The sequence below is a fragment of the Urocampus carinirostris genome, chromosome 1 (assembly GCF_059441175.1).
Source record: "Urocampus carinirostris isolate Australia breed hairy pipefish chromosome 1, RoL_Ucar_1.0, whole genome shotgun sequence".
Lineage (NCBI taxonomy): Eukaryota > Metazoa > Chordata > Actinopteri > Syngnathiformes > Syngnathidae > Urocampus > Urocampus carinirostris.
In genome coordinates this window covers 26,532,924-26,556,521 of record NC_142349.1, presented here as the reverse complement: position 1 = coordinate 26,556,521, position 23,598 = coordinate 26,532,924, and the positions used below count along the sequence as shown (strand labels likewise).

The 23,598-nt window shown below is 39.6% G+C and overlaps 2 protein-coding genes across 3 annotated transcripts; one reads left to right on the top strand and one right to left on the bottom strand.

The window, feature by feature from the left end:
• Nucleotides 1–32: 32 nt before the first annotated feature.
• Nucleotides 33–1,243, bottom strand: rln3a (relaxin 3a). 2 transcript variants are annotated; one of them, XM_088332657.1, is made up of 2 exons: nucleotides 502–1,243; nucleotides 33–374 (listed from the first exon to the last, which is right to left on the bottom strand). In XM_088332657.1, exons 1-2 carry the CDS (start codon nucleotides 659–661, stop codon nucleotides 100–102), a joined length of 435 nt encoding a protein of 144 aa, XP_088188783.1. In that variant the 5' UTR covers nucleotides 662–1,243; the 3' UTR covers nucleotides 33–99. The 2 variants fall into 2 exon arrangements, with proteins under 2 accessions (XP_088188783.1, XP_088188793.1); XM_088332667.1 differs by having other exon boundaries at nucleotides 33–371.
• A 7,053-nt stretch (nucleotides 1,244–8,296) lies between these two features.
• Nucleotides 8,297–22,875, top strand: rfx1a (regulatory factor X, 1a (influences HLA class II expression)). Its single transcript, XM_088332681.1, has 18 exons — nucleotides 8,297–8,445; nucleotides 10,686–11,057; nucleotides 11,255–11,364; nucleotides 11,428–11,523; nucleotides 13,282–13,379; nucleotides 13,466–13,904; nucleotides 15,072–15,253; nucleotides 15,790–15,909; nucleotides 16,022–16,155; nucleotides 16,258–16,376; nucleotides 17,231–17,337; nucleotides 18,950–19,101; nucleotides 19,273–19,370; nucleotides 19,772–19,921; nucleotides 20,012–20,220; nucleotides 20,292–20,436; nucleotides 20,971–21,016; nucleotides 21,095–22,875. Exons 2-18 carry the CDS (start codon nucleotides 10,703–10,705, stop codon nucleotides 21,271–21,273), a joined length of 2,739 nt encoding a protein of 912 aa, XP_088188807.1. The 5' UTR covers nucleotides 8,297–8,445; nucleotides 10,686–10,702; the 3' UTR covers nucleotides 21,274–22,875.
• Nucleotides 22,876–23,598: the final 723 nt, after the last annotated feature.

Sequence of the window (23,598 nt, the reverse complement as noted above, 5' to 3'; positions counted from 1 at the left end):
GTCACCCATAGTAAATCAAATGTTTACAAAAAAATTACCGATGCATTTATTAATTTGCTTGTAGACAATAAGACTTTATGTATTTATTTTATGCAGTTTTCAGCAAAGAGAACTGATCTCACTTTTGCTGCAGCCCCACCTGCAGCAGGCATTGGAGAGACCCAGCACCACATCCCGGCCCTTGCGATCTGCTTTCCTTAGGGCTTCCAGTATCTCTTCAGTGATAAAGGAACGAGGAAGTCGGCTGAAGATTCTGTCTTGGTTTTCACTTGAAGCTAAATCCAGGTCTCTGTTTCTGTGGAGTATAGTCTCCATCACCGGATTGTGGCTCAATTCTTCAGAGGAATCTTCTTGGGAGTTAAATAGGTCTTCTGCTGTAGGAAAAGGAGTGTTGAGTTTTTAAAAATAAAATCTGTAAGTGTCATGTCACTAAATTTGGAAAAGAGGTCATTTTACACATCAAAGGAAACAAAGTGAAACTGACAAAACAAGGTTAGTCACCTGAACTTCTAAGTGATCGCCTCCATCGCGAGCCGCCGCAAGTAAAGATGACTGCTCGTATGAACTCACGACCACAAAGCTTGACACCATAGATGGGGCTGTCCATCGGCTCAACTTCGTTTGCCAGCAGACTCAAAGTTAGAAGTATTACTTTCCACATGGTATTCCAAGAAAATAAAAGCAAGAGCAACAAGGGAAAAGTGGGTTGGGAAGCGATGTGGTGTCTGTCCGCCGCTGTAATAGCTTTGGCTGTGTGAGTGACCCAAGTGAGGTTTATAAAGCAGTCTGAATCTCTGCAAGGGGAACATGTAGATTACATATGCAAAATTTTCAGAGAGAATAGAAGATCTGAACGGGAGATACAGCCAGAGACCTTTATGAAGAATAAATACCAGAACAAAGGGCAGAAGACCTGAAGAGCTTTAGTCAACTTTATTGTCCTTGGATTTCATGGGCAAAACATGCTGTAATTTTAAAATCTTCACACAGTACAGATAGCGAGCGCCCTATTGAATTTTATTATGTTAAATTGTGACATTCCATGGCAAGTGGGTGCATACATCGCTCTTTAGATTACTTAAGTTGGGTTCTGGGTTCCACATCAACACAAATATCAGTGTAAATATGATTTTGAAAAGTTAAAGGGAAATTGCCAACACCACTATAATAAAGTCAGCCATTTACCAATGCATTTATTAATTTGCTTATAGACAATAAGACTTATATTTATTTTATGCAGTTTTCAGCAAAGAAAACTGATCTCACTTTTGCTGCAGCCCCACTTGCAGCAGGCGTTGGAGAAACCCAGCACCACACCCCGGCCCTTCCGATCTGCTTTCCTTAGGGCTTCCAGAATCTCTTCAGTGATAAAGGAACGAGGAAGTCGGCTGAAGATTCTGTCTTGGTTTTCACTTGAAGCTAAATCCAGGTCTCTGTTTCTGTGGAGTATACAGCCAGAGAACTTTATATAGAATAAATACCAGAACAAAGGGTAGAAGACCTGAAGAGCTTTAGTCAACGTTATTGTCCTTGGATTTCATGAGCAAAACATGCTGTAATTTTAAGATCTTCACAATTTTATTATGTTAAATTGTGACATTCCGTGGCAAGTGGGTGCGTACATCGCTCTTTAGATTACTTAAATTGGGTTCTTTTAGAAAACAAGTCAAAGCTAAAAAAAAAGCTACACTTATAGGTTAATATAATAACACATCAACACAAATATCAGTGTAAATATGATTTTGAAAAGTTAGAGGGAAATTACCAACACCACTATAATAAAGTCAGCCATTTTCTACATTATCTAGATAATGTATTCTTCAGCCATTTAAAAACAGATCATTGCAATTTGGATGATTACCATATCACCCCACTGATAGTGACTTTCTCATGTCTTAAATAGAAAGGTCAGCTGAGAGAGCACAGCCATTACTGGTGACATTTTAAAAGTCCGATAACATACAATGCTAGTTATAAGGCACACAAAAATAAAATACCTTTTATCTCCGGAGTCACTGGTCAAAGGCCATCTATTTGAACAGTTACAATGGCATGATGAATTTACAATGGATACGACTATGAAAATAGAAATAAATGACATTTTAAGTATGACACTCATTATAATAGAATCATTAGAAGCCACACAAAGTCCACTCATTTTTATCACTGAGCAAAAGCAGCAATATAGCCAAGTCAAATACCAGGTGGTCTTTTTATCCATTTTAGACGAGGTACAGCCAATCCCTGGTGACATTGGACAAGAGGCAGAAGACACTGGATTGGCTGCCTATCAATTACATTTCATCTATACTCAAACGAACACAAACAAAAATTGGCACTCGTGACCATATTTACACTGACAACTTAGTCTTTAATCAATTGATTTGCATCTTTCTGGTAGATCTAAAGAATCTCTAATACCAGGGAAAAGTGGGATGGCAGAGCTATGCCCTTGCACAATAGTATTGCCTTTTACACGCTGGTTAACTACTGTTAAAAGAAAATAACTCTGAAATTGTTTAATTGATGTTGAAAATGTCAGGAAAAAATGTTAAAACGTCATATCGTCACGTCATATTGTCAAATATAAAAAAATTGTGAATATGCTTGATGGCTGTGTTTTGCTGCTGTTGGTGTCGGTGGATTTGTTCAGACCGAGGACAATCGACTTTGGCCTGGACGGATCTATTTACACTAACACTAAGATGTTATATAATGAAATTGTGAATATGTTTGATTTTCGAGAAGGTTTGTTCAAACCTCACTTTGTGTTTGCTGTTAAAAACGTAATATTGGAATATAATATTGTGAATGTGCTTAATTGCTGTTGAGATTTTCATGATTGTTTTCTGTTTTTAGTGTCAATAAATTTGTTCAAACCATAAAAACTATGCTTGCTTGCAAAAATAACACAAAAATAAAAACAAAGTCTTATCACAATAGCTATTTAATTTAACTGCATTGCTTTTTGAATAAACTTCTAGCTTTAGATAGAATGTTAACAGAGAGTAGTATTTTCATGCTAAACTTAAATGTGATAATGCAACATTGCTTAATTGTTCTGAATTGGCAAAGAGCATGCAGACACTTGCCTGTCATATCATGTTGACAAATATAGAGTAGCATATTTCATTGCAATGCCAATAAACTTATTTTTTTCTCAGTTTGTGAGCTCGAATCAGCTATTTAAAATGGAACAATCTTCTGTGGTGTTAGGTCAGGGATCTTCAACTTGGTGCCTGTGGACGTTTTCTGAAAATAGCCAACCAATGCTGGGTCATTGTGATTTTCAGGTCAAATGATTTTTAGTGGTTGACAGTATAACCTTACTTCCAATAAATAACATTGTTAAAACAGTAATAACATGATAAGTTGTTATGCAAGAAATGCATACCAAGCAGGTTGTGCTAATTTGTAACAAAACGTATCTCTCAGCTTGAAAGGTTTGAGACTCCTGTGTTAGGCTGATCATGATTCTTAGCTGCTAATCAGTAGGGAGATTGTCACAAGGTATGTAGGACAGACCCAAACCCGAGACACAAGGAATGTGGTCTAACCCCACTAGGGGTAACGTTTATTCAAACTGCATCAAAAAACTTTGCTGGCAAAAAGAGTGGGTGTAGGACCAGTCAAGTAAAGTCACATTTATTTGTATAGCCCTTAATCACAAAGTCAAGTCAAGTCATTTTTATTTGTATAGCCCTTAATCACAATTAGTCTCTAAGGGCTTCAAAAGTTATTACATATAAGAAGTTTAGGTTACTCGTATGCTATAGAGTAGAAGTGAGTTTTAAGCCTAGATTTAAACATTTCCACCGAGGTTGCAGATCGGATCTCAGGGGGAAGAGCATTCCACAACACCGGTGCCCGGATAGAGAACGCTCTCGAACCAGCGGAACACTTCTTGGCTCTTGGGATCACCAGGAGACCGGCGCTCTCGGAACGAAGGCTTTGGGCCGGGACATAGGGGGAGATCAGATCTGAAAGATATGAGTGGGAAAGTCCATGTATGATTTTGTATAGTAGTAGGAGAACCTTAAAATCGCATCTTAGGCTAACAGGGAGCCAATGCAGGTTAGCCAAAATTGGGGTGATGTGATCGTACTTTTTTGTTCTTGTTAAAAGCCTCGCTGCAGCATTTTGTACCAGCTGAAGACTCTTGAGTCTGGTCATCGGAAGACCGGAAAGTAGTGCATTACAGTAGTCGAGACGGGAGGTAACAAACGCATGAATTATGATTTCCGCATCCGACTGAGAAAGTATAGGACGAATTTTAGCAATGTTACGGAGATGGAAGAAAGCGGTTCTAGTAATTTTCTTCACATGTGTTTGAAAGGACAGATCAGGGTCAAAAATGACACCTAAATTTTTAAGTGAGTCACTCTGTGTGATGTGGCAATTGTCCAAGTTCACTGCGGTTTTAGAGAATAAGTCACGGGACTTAGATGGACCAATAACTAACATTTCAGTCTTTTCAGGGTTAAGACGCAGGAAATTGAGTGACATCCACTCTTTTATCTCAGTGAGGCAGGCCTCCAAAGTTCCACAGTTTAGTGTGGCAGATTTCTCCATCGGGAGATAGAGTTGAGTGTCATCTGCGTAGCAATGGAAACTGATATTATACTTGCGAATAATATCACCTAGTGGAAGCATATAAATGCTGAAGAGAAGGGGGCCAAGCACTGAACCCTGCGGAACACCACAAGTAACACTAAATGGCTCAGATGTCAATTCGCCATATTTAACGCAGTGTGTCCTATCTGAGAGGTAGGATCTGAACCATAATAGGACGCTTCCTGAGAGACCAATCCATTTTTCCAACCGTTCTAGCAAGATAATATGGTCCACTGTGTCAAATGCAGCACTAAGGTCCAGCAGCAGCAAAAGTGATGATGCGCCCGAGTCCATTGCCCGTAGGAGATCATTGGTTACCTTAATCAGAGCTGTCTCAGTAGAGTGGTTAGCCCTGAATCCTGATTGCATTGATTCAAAGAGATTGTTCTCGGACATTAAATCATTCAGCTGCTGTGCCACTACTTTTTCAAGTATTTTAGAAAGAAACAGTAGGTTTGACACAGGTCTATAATTACATAAGTTTTCTGGATCTAGGTTGGGTCGTTTCAATGTGGGTTTAATGACGGCGGACTTAAAAGCAGCTGGAACTACACCTGAGGAGAGTGATATGTTTAAAATATTTAGAACTGAAGGTGCAAGAACGCCAAAGAGACCTTTAATAAGTGAACCTGGAAGTGGGTCGAACTGGCAAGTCGTCGGTTTGGCCGTATTCACCATCTGTTTAAGATTTTCGAGTGACAGTTCACTAAAACGGGACAAAATACCTAGACAGCCACCATGTCGTGCATCTAGAGATTTGAGTGCTTTAGTATGTGTTGAATTAATACTGTCTTTAGCAATTTCTTCCTGTATGCTTTGGATCTTCTTAGTAAAGAAGACCATTATGTCGTGGGCAGAATGGGTGGAGCTATCTGGGATAGTCTGTTGCCTTGTTAGCGATGCTACAGTGTCGAAAAGGACCTTGGGATTGTTCTTTTGTGACGCAATCACTTTCGAAAGGTAGGCTGATTTTGCAGAGGCCAGGGCCGCTTTATACTTCAACAAAATGTCTTAAAGGACTGCACAGGTTACAATTACACCATCGCCTGATCTTAAACCAACTTGCGAGCAAGGAAATCTCTAAAATCTTAGCACGAGGAAGATAAGAAGCCATGAGAAGGGGCCTCCCAAGTGGTAATCCCCCTTCCAGGAAGGCCAGGGTGCAATATATTTGGCTCTGGGAAACAGTACACAAAACAGTGAACATCAATAAAAGAAAACATGCCCGAGGACAGCTAGTATGGGCTCCAGCACCCCCGCAACCCTACTGAGGATACGCGGTGCAGATAATGGATGGATGGACAGAACCTTAAAACTTCCAAATCAGTGCAGCATGAAGGTTTCGAAAGAGAGATGTATTAATAAGTAATGTAGAACCGCACTGAAAGTGTTGAAAACAGGTGTGTTGACGATCCTTGTTTTGGTTCCTTCATTTATGTTTTGCTTACAACAAGGACTGTGAGGTGTTTGTAACACTTCTGATGATTTGATTAAGTCTCTGTACTCATTGCTCCGTTTCTCAAGATACATTCCAGTTTTGCAAAATGAAAATATACCAGGTGTTTTCTTTTTTTTCCAAGAATAGAATGTTGAGTTCGGTTTTTCTGGCCCTTCTGAAGTCCAATCACACCCACAAATGTGATGTTCCAGATATTCGACTAGCTCAAAGAAAAGTCTAACCAGCTAATCTGCTTTCAACTGTGGTAGCATCTTTGCACCAGGGTTTTCTTATCATCCATTAGCCTTCCAATGCAATTAGCAAACACTATCTACTGTCAGAACACCGCTGTGCTGGTTGCTGGAAATGGGCCTCCACAGATATTACATTAAAAACAGACACTTTCAGCTAAAATAGTCATTTATCACGTAAACAATGTACGGACAGTGTTTCTAAATACTTGTACAATATATTAATTGAAACAAGCAGTGCTCTTTCTTCAAAAATAAGGACATTTCTAAGCGACTCCAAACCTTCAAACCGTATTGAGTGCTGATGGTTCATTTTGTGAAGCTGACAGGGTGAAACAAAAAAATACAAAGGCCACGCCTGAAAACAAGGTGACACAAGATATGTCAATTGTAGTCATTCAAAACACAATACATCACCAGACTTCCTTCGGAGTATGGGCGTAACCACACCGGTGCTTGGGGGTGCTCAAGCACAATTTAACCCAAGCACCCCCCCAAAAATTATAGCATTTTAAAAACTATTTTCTTTAATAAAGGACATGATAGGCCGAAATTTGATGAAAAATGCTAAATTAAAAAAAAAAAGTAAAACATAACAAAAATGTGAACAACGCAGCGGCGGAAATACGCCACTGCCTTGAAATGTTTCAGTCCATTTGATTCCTAGCAATGCACTCTTCGCCTAGTGTCACTTGCGCCATAGCGGCGGAATCCAGGGAGGTTCCGGTGTATTACGGTGAGAGTATGTTATACAATGCGTTTGTAGCGTTAAACAACTATTTGCCTGTCAACCTGTAAGTTTTTGCCGTACAAAGTATGTTTATTATGCATATTAAGACGTGTACGACGTTCAAGAAAATCTGCACGGAAAAACGCAAATTTGTCAATTATGGGTACCATCCGGTATACACCGACTATCACAAAACGGCAAATCAATCAAGTCAAACGAATTCGCCGCTGTAACTTCTATCTCGGTATGGTTTTATTTCGTTGCAAACGAAGCGAGCGGTTTGATGCTACTGTGCGCATGCGTCTGCCGCCTGGGGATTTCCTATAATGCATCATTCCGATCACACGTGAACAAAGCGAAAGCAGAGCAGTAGGCCTACATTACAACATAGTTTTGAATTTTCTTTGGATACAATCATCAAGTCGCAATGGCCGAACCCGAGTTAAAACTCTGTAAGTTAAATAGAAGAGGCAAGCGTCACAAAGACTGGGAGCAAATTTCAGGACGATATGAGGGATTGACACAAGCTTCGAAGAAAGGTGTGGAATATTCATATTGTGTTGCTTGCAAAAAAGACGTGAAAGTAGCTGCCTCCAGTTTCTATGATTTAAAGACGCATTTTGATACAAAGAGACATGCCAAAAACACAATTTGGAAAACATAATGTAATTAAGCAACACTTGTCATTTCATCATCATGTACAATATAACATGTTCAACCACATAAACACGTTTGGGAAAAAAAATATGGCGTAAGATTATTTCAAAATTAGTAAGGGAAAACACGACAGTTTGTAAGGGCAAGGAGGTTGACAGGTATGTATTTGACCACCCAATATCATGACTTTCTTATCTTTAACAGATATTAGTCCTCATTTTAGCTGTAATAAATCATAGTAATAGTATTTCTGCTAACCACAAAGTGTAATGTGATGTTTACAAATGGGAAGTCACACTCCTGAAGTGTTAAATTATACTAATTGAGGGGAAAAAAACAGACATTTTGAACCTAAAATCGTTCCTGCTTCATGGACCTTAATTTTAATGCTGAAACAATTTATTCAAACAAACTCACCAATATTGGATCCAAAACATTGACCCTTTAAAATCACTTGTTTTGTTCTATCATACGAAAATGGCGGCATGGGCGTTAAACTCGTTGACGTTAAAATTGTTACTACTGTCACTTTAAGTGAATTTGGTCGTGGCGAGCCAATGAAGCAGCATTGGGGAGGGGAGTTAAGGGAGCGGGGTGGGTAGCAACAGTTGCCCTGGTGAGGACGAAGCGCCATAGCCACGGTAGCCCTGGCGACAAGAACCCGGCAACGAGAATCAACAACAACAACGACTGAATCGGCCATAAATTTAAAAGAAGACCATCTAACGCCAAGAAATACACACGTGGAATCACAGGTGAAGACGGTGGAGTACATGGGATATTTTGCGTCCATTACAGGATGAAATGGAGCGGGCTTTTTTTTTTAAATCCTCGTTTCCATAACGCATCTGGATTGTAATGTTAACACTGCAAACAAGACGTAGTGGCGATAATCTGTCGCGTGGCTCTTCAGGGTGTTGCCATTTGCTCCTTCCTTTTGAGCTTGCCAGTGTGCTCTGCTGTGACGATGCAGCCACGGATGCTGCGGGCCGTTGTTATGGCGATGTCAAAAGCGAAAGGTAACAGCTACAAAATGGCGGTTGTTGTGGCGCTTGGAAACACAATCGGGACATACGTGGCTTTAGTAGGGTCGCACCACACTTTGATCGTCTTATTTTGTCCTAGAGACAACTTAGTAGAATTTCGTAGTTAACCTTGCAGTGTGGCGATAATATATTAGTCTTTTTTTTCTTCCAACACGGTTGACGACGCCTGGACACAAAAGTCAATAGGCACGTAACGCGAGATAAACAAAGAGATGCGTATTTAGTGTGACCAGTATTCGGGTGAAAGTGTTTAAAAATTACTTCGATCGTCTTGAAATCGAGTAAAGAACATTCTGTCTTTAGTGTAGGTTCCCAAACATTCGAGAGGCAGCAAGCTCGTGCATGTGGCGGACATTGAAGATTGAAGAGGCGTGGCAAAAGAAAGCTGCGTGGGTGTATCATGTGCTTGTTTGGAATATTTAAAGGAAATATCGCTTTTAGCACAATAAAACAACGCGATTGTTTATCTAGCTAAGCTTGTGGTTTTCTATTCATTATGTCAAACTAATTAGCCCTTTGGTGGGGAGTTTAAAACCCACGTTTACAAGTTCCTTTTATTCCAACATTGTTCAGGTTTGAAGGACCTCCAAACAAGTTTCACAAGTGCATTGACAAGGATCTGGTTACGTAATTACATTATTGTGAAAGAAAACGTGAAAAGAAACCCATAGCAGCATGAATGTTAAATCATTTTAAAACACCCATCAATACTGCCAATTCCCCATGCCATATAAATATTGCTCATTTGGTATCTGCTCATTTTGAATAGGAACAATCTATAGAGAGAAGGGATGTCAAACTCTGTTTGGCTTTGGGGCTGGATCCAGACTTTCCGTTCTCAGGCGGGCCGTATGGTTGACATGCCTGAACTAAAGTCAGGAATGTAAAGCTTAAAGTGGTTAGGTGAATCGTAAATAACATTTTTTGCTATGAAAAAAACGGCTCACAGATCCCTTAACCGCCTGGTTGTCAGGCACCACTTCCTATAATGCAGGGGTGGCGAACAAGTTTGACACAAAGAGCCGAAATTTTTAACTGTGAGAGTCAAAGAGCCACACCATGCACTGACCTGCCATGACAGACAGACACACACAAACACACACAATTAAAAACATTATTTGCCATAACACACTCTTCTCCTTACAATACAAGTACTGTTCTTGTGTTGATTTCAAGGAAAGTGTCCACCTTCAATACACACAAAAAAAACTTAACATGAAACAAGGCAAAGAGCCACAGTATATAGAAAATATGATGAGGCAAAGAACCGCATTCTTATTGGCCAAGAACCGCATGCGGCTCTTGAGCCACATGTTTGCCACTCCTGCTATGGTGTGTCCTGGGCAAGTACAGCCTGGGGACGTCTATCCCTCTCCAGGCTGTTGTTTTTGTGTAGCGGTTTGTTCCCTACATTAAACATATAGTACTGGTTTCCATGGTTATCAGTAGCAGGGGAAACCTCCTGATCTTGTTCCAATACAACACCTTCATCATCTGGTCGTCATTTTTTTTCTTTTTTTGGTTGAAAGTGTTATCCCGCTCTTCAAAGATGAGCTGGACACATTGTTGCTTTATTTACACAGAGTGTTTCCCTTTTAAATGCCAACTGAATTGGTAATGTTAGTTGTATCAGTAAATGGCAAGCAATATTTTGCAATCGTAATTAAAAAGCAGGAACATTTACTGTTAACTTCCCCAGGTGCCTCGAACATTTTCAATGGCTAGTTAAAAGAGATTTGATGCGGACATTAATATATCTTGCCATAGTATTTGTGCTCCATATTGTATTTTATGCATTGCACTCTAGTCTAAAATAAATATTTATTGATTGATCTATGGTTTTAAAAGTAAGGAACGCTTCAAGTTATCAGTATTTAGTATGCGTCTTGAATTCCTCTTAGAATCCAAGTTCCATATAACACCCCTACTTCATGATGTTCTGCTTCCAGGCTGATTACCCGGTGTAATGGCCTCCTCTGGCTATGTCGGTGAGATTCAGACAGCAGCCCCATCCCAAGGGACTGTTGTCACATCTGGACAGCCTGATACCAGTTCCACACCTGCAAATGCCTCTCCCTTCCTGGCAGAAATTCCAACCACTGTGGTCACTCCTACCATTGTAACCCCAACACCCCAAAATACACCCACTGAACAAGTCGCCTCCATCAGTCCACAGAAGTGCAATGCAGCCAATCAAACTCAGTCCCCAGCTCAGACACAACCGACACAAACGCATTATGTAACAGCGGAACTCCAAGGCTCCCCCACACAGTCTGGAAATGGCCAAAGTGCTCCTCAGTACATTGTTGTTACAGTTACAGGTAATGTGCCACACCTTTTAGCTTTACGTCCTCAGACTACATAATGGTATTTCATAAAAGCTACATTGAAGTTAAGAGTCTAACTGTATACCTGCCTGATTATTAAAACGGTGTAGAATACATGTATAATTGTGATCCGTCGACACTTGCATTTGAACATCTATTCTTTATCTATACATGTGTTTTTCAACAAACAGAGGGCTCCCTTCACTCAAGCGATAGTGTATCAGACTCAAATTCTCCTCCAGCTGTTGTGCAGACCGGAGTTCCCACGCAGGTTGTTCAACAAGTCCAGACTGCCCAGCAGGTAAACAGAAGGTAAATGGCGTGTTGTCCCTCGCAACCCTAAACTCCTCATATCTTTGTGCAGAGGTCTGTGGTCCAGGCCACTTCACAGATAGCTAAGACTGAGCCTGGCACACAGCTCAATGTCACAAGTCTGCAGCCAGTTCATATCAACCCAGAGGTAAAGTATTTCTAATGAGCTCTAAGACGTTGTATGCAATTGAAATTATCATCGGCTGTGACTGTGAGCCGCTCGCTTGCAATTTCACTTATCAAAAACATCACCTATGTGGTGGCATTTAGTTCCTTTTCACCAGTGGAGTGGCAGATTAGTCAGAGAGCAGAATCAATGGAACAAAGACATGAAGCAGTGTAGGGCAGCTCTAAGATCCCACTGCAGACCGCAGACTGACAAATTCATCTAGACTGCAGTGGACAACAGTTGCGATTAACAACCATTCTGCCGGGTCTTTAAACTCATGGAGAAAGACTCACCAGCTGTCTGCTGCTACAAACTACAACCAAGTAGGTCAGAGAAATAAGAGAGTTATGAATTTTGAAATATTCATTTGTTACCGCTCTGAAAGTTAATTGGTGCCTTGAGGTACACACTCCTATCCCAAATCACAGTGATTTGATTTGTATTTCTATGAAAAAAACACACACACTTGTATTTTGGAAGTGGCACTAAGCAGGCCAAAGCAGCTTTTTTTCTGCTGACTTGTTCAGTATTTGCTCAACTACTGGTTAAAGTCAATGAAGTTGAATGAGTTATTTACTAAAACTAACTAAAATAATATAAAGCATTTCAAGTTTAAGATGGTAAAAAAAGGTTGACTGACATTATGTAAAAAAAAAAAAAATTATTCTTTCAAGGCATCGCTGCATAAATAATATAAAATTAGAATTTCAAATGTGTAAATTTCTGTTGGGGTTTTTTTGGTTGTTTTTTGGTCAGCTCATTCAGAATGTTGTAAATTTTGAGAAATGCTCTTTCCGGACCACAATACTTAATAGCTTTTTAATATGCTTTTTAAGATTGAAATGAAATCAATATGATTTAGATAACAATTCTGGGTTTGGACCTGTGAGAATTGTCTGTTTACATGACTTTTGAAAAGGTTAAGCCCATGTACATGGCGTTTGGGAATAACTTGATTGGAAGGGGCAAAATACAAGTGACATATTTTCGGCATTTGAATTTTAACAGAATAAGACAACTTTATCCCCGTCATTCACTAAAATCTATGACGTAACGTGCATTTTTTATTCATTAATCCTAAATTGTGATTCTTTTCAAGTTGGGCTCGTATGTTTCTTGCCAGAAGCATACACTATGTGTGTATAGATACAATTTTGAAATTTTCACCCTAGGGTGAGAAACTAAACTGATATCTACCAATTTACTCCAAGTTTATTTAGAAAGTTAGCCAGAGTTAGTGTGTATAACTTTTTTCTGTACTACGAGCATAATGTTTATTGTAGCTCCAACTAAGGAGAAAAATAGCCAACGAAAACATTGAGCATGCACGAAGGTCAAAGGACTTTAACCAGAGTTGTTTACATTAATGAGAATCCTGCCTATGAAGAATCAGCCCAATTGCTGTCTGAGTAAGAGCATATTCAAATTAATTTGCACGTTTATGTAGCCTAAAAGCACCTGAATATTGGTGATTTTCTAATCGTAATCCGACTACTTGCTGCATGTTAATGTACTGACAGGGTAAAATACGCAAACATCCTACTGATTGTTCAGCGGATCCAATGTTTAAATGCCATTATTTTTGGCTTCATTTGTAATGTATTTGTGTATTTAACGACAAATGTGGAAAATTTATATGTATCCATTATCTGTGAATCAAACTATACTGCAGATTAGCACAAAAACGTCATAGGCTTTGTTCAGAAATATACTGTATGTTCATTTGTGCTTCTCTAGGTTCAACAGCAGATTGCACCAGTGCAGGTGCAACATGTATACACCAATCAGGTGCAGTATGTGGAAGGAGGAGATGCCAACTACACCACAAGCACAATGTTAGAATTACTTTCTGTCTTGCAAATGCAAACCAAAAATAATTTTCAAGTTGATCTACTAACGTTTGTTTTGATCTTTCATGCAGTCGTTCCAGCACCTTTCCTTATACTGACTCAGCACTGTACACCCAGACCACTGCCAGCCAGTATTATGAAGGTCAGGCCACCACAGGTACCCAGGCAACCACCCCTGGCACTCCCCTGACTGTCTCTGTGACCAGTGGCACAACGGGAGCCGTATCGATGTTTGTCGCTCAGCCCAGCAGTGCCACAGGGGGAGGGACCCCTGTGGTGTCCACAGGTGGTACCACAAATGGCTCGGGGGATGGGACGGGCACTAATGGTGGTGTCACAGGAAGCTATGTGATCCAAGGGGGATACATGTTGGGAAGCAGCAGCAGCAGCAGTAGCAGTGGTGGGTCAGCCAACAACAATCAGAGCTACCCACACACAGCCCGGGCCTCCCCAGCCACTGTGAGTATAACAGAAGGCGAGGAGAGTAGCGTGCCGTCGGCAGACAAGAAGGTATGCAGAGGCTCCAATCAAAGCAATTTCTTTTCATTCCGTTGTCATCTGCACAACCCTTTGGTGCGGTGCACTCTTGTTGTCAAGTGGAAAGCACAATTAAAACTGTGCAGATTAAGATCACAACAGAATTGTAATACAGCCATGTGCAATTGAATGACCAAACATTTCAGGCTATTCAAGTGTCCTATAATTTTAACTGTGATTTCCAGTTGTAAGAAAGTCATGACCTCATTAATTTTATTTCATTGCATGTACATGGTTTCCTATGATATGCTTGAAATGTCCCAAAACTCAATTTGCCATTCTCAATCATATACTGTAGAAGTTCACATGAAAACTGGTGGGTTATTTGTGTCTACCAGACATTGCATCAGAATTCCAGGTCATTAATTCATTGCATACCAATGTTGTAAGCCACGGCACGCACACAAATTGTTTTGTGTTTTCATTTCAAGATGATCTGCGAATGTCAACTTTTGTGTTTATAAGCCTGGTCAGTCCAAATTTTTACAATTTGTAATCTATTTTAAACAATAATACCAAACCCTACACAAATATATTTTTTTAAACATTTAGTTGATCATAATATGGATCCTGTGCAAAATATTTGGATAAAGAATAAGAGATTTGAAATCAAATTTCATGCAAATAGCTAATGCAAAAAACAAAGTGGTAGTCAAACCCTGTAACTAACTTGCATCAGTCCCAATATTAACTACTTAGTAGCTATTCTTAAATAATCAGCACCATCTTTGGTTAATTCACAATTAACTCAAAATTACCTACTATCAATTTCATGATTAAGCAAATTTTGCAATTCTTTTTTTTTAAATGACAAATTGATCCAATTCATGTATTCATTGTCCAGCACCAGTTTCTGTGTTCAATAGAAATGTAATTTAGACATGCATGTGCATGCAGATGATTTGGGGAATTAGGTCTATGTACGCTACTAGCAAAAGCTAAACAATTATATGAATTTGGATAATTTCACGTGGACCTGTATGTTTTAAAGGTGAACTTTATTTGACCTTTATTTAAAAGTGAATGTATTTGTGTATTTATACTGTAAGCTTGATTGTTCAGTGTTCTTTTGATTTTTTTTTAATACGTTATCATTGCTAATGGCATCAGTCTCGTGCGTTTCCCTTGCTTGCCGGTCAGGTACAGTGGTTGCTGGACAACTACGAAACTGCTGAAGGAGTCAGTCTACCACGCTCGACCCTCTACTGCCATTATCTGCTCCATTGCCAGGAGCAGAAACTCGAGCCAGTTAATGCTGCCTCCTTCGGGAAACTCATTCGATCTGTTTTTATGGGACTACGTACACGACGTCTTGGCACTCGGTAAGATGCGATCCTAAATGTACCGGTAATCACATTTATAGCAAATAATAATCTTTCCACACTCAACAAACAACTGCTTCATGTTGCCTGGCTTTAATACAATGCAACAAATGTTATTTTGTATCAGGAAAAAAACCTATCTGAGGCCCTGGCAAATACTAAGATTTAGCTACATAGATCACACGTAGTGCCTTTACAAAGTCATCTTTCGTTTTATATTGCGGCATCGCTCTTGTGGTGGTAATTTATGTCATAGTTCTATTGAAGCCCTGGAAAATGTATTGAAAACAATGAAGGCAGTGATGTGACATGTTTGAGGGTTTGCAAGTTTGATACCAGAGAAGATAATGTTTACTTGTTCAACGACTAAATTGTACATTCAAAATGTAACAAAACCATACTGCCGAGGAATTTCAATTCAGGGTGTATTGTGAGTATGTTATATCAAGCCGTTACATGATTTAATTTTGCCGTTGTCATTTTTGGGGAATTAAATATTACATTTATCAAATAAATACCTGTTCTTGATTTGACAGTGGCAATTCGAAATACCATTATTATGGTTTGAGAATCAAGGCAGGCTCTTCTCTTCTGCGCCTTATGGAAGATCAGCAGCATTTGGCTATGAGGCAGCAGCCCTTTTCTCAAAAACAGAGGTGAACACATCACATTGCTCTAAATATTGTATTAATATTTTTCTTCAAGTTTTGCTTTGCTGTTGATAATTGCTCCTGTATTGTCTCAAGTACTTTCTTTTCGTCCATTAAGGTTGAAGCCTGTGCAAAAAGTTGAAGGAATGACCAATGGGACAGGTTCCGGAGCAGGACACCAACAACTTCAGCAGCAGGGCTCTGGCCAGGTTGACATCAGCACCCAAGTTCAGCAGTACCAGCAGTTCCTTGGTTAGTTACTTTTTGTGTGGCAGTTTTGTCATATTCTGTGATGGCAAATAACAGTCCTTTTTTTATTAACTTTTTTTGTCTGTTATATTTCCATTGGTTCAGATGCGACCAGAACACTTCCTGAGTTCCCAGATATTGACTTCCAGGGGAAGTCCCTACCTGAGGGTATTGAATTGGATCATATAAAGAATTTTCAGCTGCTCTACAGAGAGCACTGTGAGGTAACAAAATGACAAGATTTGGCAGGCTTTGTACGGGTGTTTGATATCCTTGAAAATGTTTGAATTTTTACATTGTGTTATCAAGGATTGAAAAGTGGTTACATTTTGGGTGAAGTGCTTGAAAATATCTGAAACTGTTGCCATGTTCCTTAACAAGTCTGCTTAAAAATTACGCTGACACTACTCTTTGGGGGCTTCGCTTTGCCATTGCATTTCTTCTTTCCTTGTGATTAACAGCAAATGGCATTTGTTTGTACGGCATTGTCCTATGAAGCGCCATTGCCCAAGAGGACAGGTGCATGCTACAACTAAACAGAGCACTATGAAATGTGCATTAGTGCAAGGATTACGTCTGAATTATGGACATTTATTATGGGCCATGCAAAAAAATAAATACGGTAGCATTTCCTGGTGGTAAATTGTAAATGAAACTACATAGTATTGTCATTTTTACCCAACACCTATATGGGGAGAGATTTGTCTAGATAACAAATATATTCGTGGTTTGCTCAAGATTTTAAAATAATGTCTTGATAAATGCACACGCAAGATCAAAATCGCATATGCATATCACAGATATATTTGTGGCTCTGCCATATACTTGATTCACACAAGATTTTTTTCATTAATGGTTCTTGAGAAATTGGAAAATTGTCCTTGAAAGTCCTTAAAAAGTGCTTGAATATGGCCATAAAGGTGCATGAACCCTGAATTGGGGAAGCTAGTTGATTACATTTGTGTTGAAAACAACTCTAGAATGTTAACCGCATGTGGAATGATACATTTTAGAATTCAGTTAAAGTTAAAGCTGTTTTTTTGCCAGGCTTGGTTATAATTCTAATTTTCTCGTTCAGGCTATACTAGATGTGATGATAAATCTTCAATTTACTCTTGTGGAGACCCTTTGGAAAAGTTTCTGGAGGTTCAGTCAAAGTCAGGCTGGCGACGTCACACTTGCTGTGTAAGTAGTCCAGAATTCTGCCTTAATTATACTAATTTGATGGTGGATTATATGGATTGGACACGTAAGGTGTTGACATTTTTATAAGCAGATCAAAGATGACCTCTTGATAGATTTTCTCTAGCCTCTTGCATGCTTGCTTTAAGAATTTGGTTTTCATCAGTGGTGGTAGTGGCAGGCTGTGGTTTGTCAAGAACAAATACTGTTCTGAGAAACTGATTTGTACGCTATGGTACACGTAGGAGAGATGAAACGGCCACATAATGCCTCAAACTGAATGCTAGTAGGCAACTGATATATGCGGTAAAACTGAAAAAGAATTGCGATTGAAGGGATTATGGAGACGAACTAACTACTGTAAGAGAGATGCTCTGCAAATTTAACAATTATTGTGATGGAAATCCTTGAAAATGCTTGAATTGCAATTGTTGCATTTCCAATGGTTTAAAAGTGCTTGAATTTTGGATTAAGTGCTTGTAATTACTTGAAACCGTCTCCAGGTCTGCTAAAAAATGACACTGTTCGCTCTGTGGTGGCTTTACCCTGCCATTGCATTTCTTCCTTGCAAGTAATTTCAGCTGGCATTAGTTTGTAAGGCGTTGTGCTATGAAGGGTAACCACCCCGTACGGATCTCGTCCAAAAGGACAAGTGCATGCTACACCTAAACAAATAATTATGAAATGTATTTTAGTTCAAGGATCACGTATCAATTATTGATATATATTATGGGACACGCAAAAACATAAGGTATCGTTTCCCTGTGGTAAATTGTAAAGGGAAGTACTTCATACAATTTAAATGTAATCTACACATCTCAAAAACAAATACATTCCCAATTTACTCAAGATCTAACAATCATGTCTTGATTAAAGCATATGCAAGATAAAAAAAATCACATATGTAAATTGCAAATATGTTTTGCTCTGCAAAGTACATGAATGACAACAGATTTTTTTTTCTTTAACTTGTACTTGAGAAATTGGTATATTGGCTTTGAAAGTTCTTAAAAGGTGTTTGAATTTAGCCATGGAAAAGGTCTACACCCCCTGTATAACCACGAGCCTCATCTAGCCACTACTGACACAATTTTTTGCCAACTCGCTCCTATAAGTACCTAAAAAAACAAAAACCTCAAAAAAAGCTGTGAAGAAAATTGCGAATGTTGTGGTCTGGTCAACTTTGATTTTCCGTTGTTTGCACTATACCTTATATTTTGTAGCACTTGTTTTTGGTTGCACCACACAATACAATGACATTTTGTACTCAAATATTACACAGTGTCCTTTGTAGTTTGTATTTTTTACAATTATTATAGAAATAATATTTTACTGTACAGTGAAACCAAAAAGCAACTTTTTAAAGACGGAAGCATTTGTAGTGTAAAAGGAAAAGTACTGTATAAAGTTTTTATTTTCACAAATACTACTGTACTGTCAAATAATAATTTTAAACATCAATGTGATCTGCAAATTTGAGAGAATGTTTAGCCAATACGAATGCAGAACAGAATGCATGATTCAGATCAGTAAAGTAGACGCCATGAAAAGGGACCCAGGTTATAGCAAGGGTTATCTGTATTCTCATATTAATTAATGTTCTCTATTTTACCAGTCACGATGAATCAGAAAAGCGTCTCCCTAAGTCTTGTCTGGTGCTGCTGAGCAAATATGACCCGGTGCTGCGCTGGAGCCGTGACTGTGACAACAGCTTGTATCAAGGCCTGGTGGAGATCCTCATCCCTGATGTCCTCAGGCCAATCCCTAGTAAGAATCAGACGTGTTTGCAATGTCTGGTAAAATAAGTTGTACAACAGAACATTTTATAACGCTAGCCACTTATTTACCAGACATCAACATGGGAAAGGAATATTTTTTGCCCACGCTTTTTTTAATTATAGTAATTTCTGGATAAGAATTCTGGTTGGTTCCCCTTAGGTGCCTTAACTCAAGCTATCCGGAATTTTGCCAAAAGCCTGGAAAGCTGGCTGACCAACGCAATGATGAACATTCCTGAGGAAATGGTTCGCATTAAGGTACATAATGGTGATGATGGTACTCATAGTTGCCTCTTATGCAGCAGTTTGCACCTATATAGTTCCTAATCATGTGAAAAACTTCCGGACAACCCAAGTAATGGTAGTCATGCTGGATGGGTGTACATTTACCTTATTATTATTATTAATATTGCAATTGGCATTCAAAATATGGCGATCAAAGATTGAGTTTGGCTGTCATTAAACATTCCGGAAGTTAAAACAAAAAATGTTCACTGATGGAAAAATAAGACCCATACTCACTGGAGAAAAGCATATGGTGTAGTGTTTAGGCTTTAAACAAGGTGGTCGCTGGTACTCATTTCAGCCTTAAACGGTGCACTGTCATCGGCAAGGAGTTTTAGCGTACATTTTTTCTCTTTTTTTGTCTTGTTTTCCAGGTCACATCAGCCACTGCGTTTGCCCAAACTCTGCGGCGCTACACTAGTCTTAACCACCTGGCTCAGGCAGCTCGTGCTGTTCTCCAAAACACAGCCCAGATCAATCAAATGCTCTCTGACCTCAACCGTGTTGACTTTGCTAATGTTCAGGTTAACATCTTAATGCCATGAACGTGGCACTGGCTCAGACCACTTGATATTGTAATGACAGGTTTCCCTCTTTCTCTTTCTTATTTGCAGGAGCAGGCATCATGGGTCTGTCGCTGTGAAGACCGCGTCGTGCAACGACTGGAGCAGGACTTTAAACTTACTCTACAGCAGCAGAACTCTTTGGAGCAATGGGCTGCCTGGTTGGATGGTGTGGTTTCCCAGGTGTTAAAACCTCACCAACACAGTCCGACCTTCCCTAAAGCTGCAAAATTGTTCCTGCTCAAGTGGTCCTTTTACAGGTGTGGCACAGCAGTATCAGCAAGGAATTGTCTTGAATTTGTAGGTTAAACAACTCTAACTTATGTTCCAGTTCCATGGTTATCCGAGACCTTACCCTGCGGAGTGCTGCCAGTTTTGGATCTTTTCACTTGATTCGCCTTCTGTATGATGAGTACATGTACTACCTGATAGAGCATAGAGTTGCCCAGGCTAAAGGAGAGACCCCCATTGCTGTTGTCATGGGAGAGGGAATGATCTCTCGAGAGCTCTCTCAGCGCTCTCTCATGCAGCATCCTCTCTCTCTCTCTTCCTCTCTCTCTCTCTCTCTCTCTCTCTCCTCTCTCTCTCTCTCTCTCTCTCTCTCTCTCTCTCTCTCTCTCTCTCTCTCTCTCTCTCTCTCTCTCTCTCTCTCTCTCTCTCTCTCTCTCTCTCTCCTCTCTCTCTCTCTCTCTCTCTCTCTCTCCTCTCTCTCTCTCTCTCTCTCTCTCTCTCTCTCTCTCCTCTCTCTCTCTCTCTCTCTCTCTCTCTCTCTCTCTCTCTCTCTCTCTCTCTCTCTCTCTCTCTCTCTCTCTCTCTCCTCTCTCTCTCTCTCTCTCTCTCTCTTTCTCTCTCTCTCTCTCTCTCTCTCTCTCTCTCTCTCTCTCTCTCTCTCTCTCTCTCTCTCTCTCTCTCTCTCTCTCTCTCTCTCTCTCTCCTCTCTCTCTCTCTCTCTCACATCATGATCAGCAACCCTATAGTCACAGAAAAAAAAACCTTCATTTTGTGCTTAGTTTGCCAGTTTAGGACGAGGTCTGAACATGCTGGATGGTGACAAAGGTATGACACCTCATAATTTGCACTCACTGCTGCCACATTTCAAACTTGTTTCAAACAATTTATCTGTGCCTGCTTCAGAAGAAGAAGAGGAGGAGGAGGAGGAAAGTGATGAAGAAGGTCAGGAGCTCTCCCTGCCGTCAGATGCGGTGGTGTTAGGTGACGAATCCTTGGAGCCTCCTGCTAAGCTGGCCAGAACAGACCAGAGAGTCCTATTCACTACGGGGCCAGTGGACAACCAATCAGCGTTAGACCAATAAAAAAGAGAACTGCTCATTAAAAAAGAGGACAGGTGTATTATGTACAGCAGCTATTGTAAATGTTGTGCACAGTTTTGCTGCAGTCAGTCAAGCTTTCTGTTTGTCATTTGCTGATGAATGCGCACTAACATTTATCAATAAAATTAACACATACGTACAAAAAAAGGACAGATCAACGGATACAAAATCATTGCAATTAGCGTTTTTTTGCAATTTCGCCAGAAACTGCATAGGCACGTATACCCAGCCTCTTGTCTCAGTGAGATCTTTTTTTCCTTCCTAAAGAAATCTGTGAAACGGCTGTGCTATGTACGTCTGAAAATGTAACTTTTGGAGGAGCAGTGTATAACTAGACCTAGAGGTCTTATTGTCAACTTGGTGGTTAATCGTGTTTCTCAAGTGTTGGAGCCTGCGTGTGTATGTGTTTTTATGTGCGTGAGTCCAGTGTGTTCAAAATGAGTCTAAATGAGTCTGTTTGATTGTGTGCTTTGAGGAAGGACACATTTTTCACCCACGTGTGACTTCTTAAACTTAATTTTTTCTTAGGAGTCTGCCTGTCATTTACTGCCTGTAAAGACATTTGTGTTTTCTAGGAGTGCCTGTTACAGCTGCTACACACCAGTGCAGATAAAGCCTCTGTTGTGGGATAAGCTTTTTTGTTGATGCAAAAATCTAGACTGTGTGTCATAAGTATATGTTTCCAAGAGCTTCATCCCTGTTTTCCTTCTATACGTCCATTTGTTTTTCCCTGGGAAATCCGTTTGCCCTTTCATTTTATGATATCTATTTCTCTGTGCCAAGCCGTTTTTCATACCCTTTTAAAAAGAAATGATCTTTTTGTGCCTGATCACTAAGTGAACCTCTTGTGCAGTGCAAGGTGATATTCTGAGGTTCCAACTTTTCTTTATTATTTTTCTTTTTATCCTTTGTGGTTGTTTATTTTGTTATGGATCTCCCTGTCGTCTAATGGTTTATCCACGTAGGCTACAAAGTAGCTTCTTTGCACATACTGTCTTGACCGTTCATAAAGTCTGACACAATTTTGTATGGAATATTTTTTGTCTTCTTGGAATTACTGTTATGTAGATTATGTGGTGCAGCTGTCACATTTTAAAACAACTTCACAACCTTGCTAATATGAAATTCTTGGTGATACTGTGCTCTGTCCTCCACTGCATCCACCTTCTGCAGGCTTTGTTCTGCTTCATAAAGCCATGTTCTGAAAGACTTTCATTAATTATTGATATTTGACAATAGCTTTTGGTTGTCTTTAACTTTTTATCGACATAATATTGTCCTACTTTGTTAGGCCATCCAAGGCGTCTCCCCAACAATTCAATCATTTTTCGGTTGCCCAAAACACATGCAGTAGCTGATTACATATCACACATTTGTTAAAATGCATAAAAAGTAATTTTTGAGTAAAACGTTTAGACTTTTTTTTAAGTACATTGTGATGATACAAAGTAAACTAGAGGTGTTTAATGGCAGTGTTTTCTGAATTTGGTCTACTGTAAGTATGACTGTGCCTTTGGAGGTAGAATGCAATTCAGATGTTTAATTTTGAATATATTAATAAAAGGCTTTTGGAAATTGCAATAATTTTCTCAAAGGTTTACCTCATTTGCATTACGCCAAATATAATTTCGCCATATGTTACAATATGTTAGGTAATTTTTGAAACAAGACCTGCGTGTCAGTCCTCCAACTGTGACTTCCTGCATTACTTTATCTGCACCATTGGGGCGATATAATGCAACATAAAAAAAAAATCCGGTATAACATCTACGAAATATATCCATCCATTATCTGCACTGCTTATTCTCAGTAGGGTCGCGGGGGTGCTGCAGCCCATCCCAGCAATCTTCGGGCAGTGGGCAGGGGACACCCTGAACTGGTTGCCAGCCAGTCACAGGGCACACAGAGACAGACAACTCACTCGCTTATTCACACCTAGGGACAATTTGGACCTGCCAATGAACCTGACATGAATGTTTTTGGAATGTGGGAGTAAACCCACACAAGCACGGGGAGAACATACAAACTCCGCACAGTAAGGCCGGTAGCTGGATTTGAACACACACAGGAGGTTCCCAATACCTTAGAACTGTGCCCCACACGCGCTAACCACTGCGCCGCAGTGCTGCCTCTATATATATATATATATATATATATATATATATATATATATATATATAAACTCAGAAGAAGAAGTATTTTGACGAGTACATTGGTCTATAATGGCCCTTACAAATTGATAGGTAATAGTTTTTAAATAATGTATATTCAATAATAGTGAGCTCCAATTACATTTTTCAACAGGAA

What these genes read in the sequence shown, in the direction of transcription:
- rln3a (XM_088332657.1), bottom strand. Translation starts at nt 661, where the DNA reads ATGTGGAAAGTAATACTTCTAACTTTGAGTCTGCTGGCAAACGAAGTT. An exon ending in GCGATCACTTAGAAGTTCAG is followed by an intron (nt 375 to 501) that starts GTGACTAACCTT and finishes CTTTTCCTACAG; the next exon opens with CAGAAGACCTATTTAACTCC.
- rfx1a (XM_088332681.1), top strand. Translation starts at nt 10,703, where the DNA reads ATGGCCTCCTCTGGCTATGTCGGTGAGATTCAGACAGCAGCCCCATCC. An exon ending in TGTCCTCAGGCCAATCCCTA is followed by an intron (nt 19,102 to 19,272) that starts GTAAGAATCAGA and finishes GGTTCCCCTTAG; the next exon opens with GTGCCTTAACTCAAGCTATC. An exon ending in CTCAAGTGGTCCTTTTACAG is followed by an intron (nt 20,221 to 20,291) that starts GTGTGGCACAGC and finishes CTTATGTTCCAG; the next exon opens with TTCCATGGTTATCCGAGACC.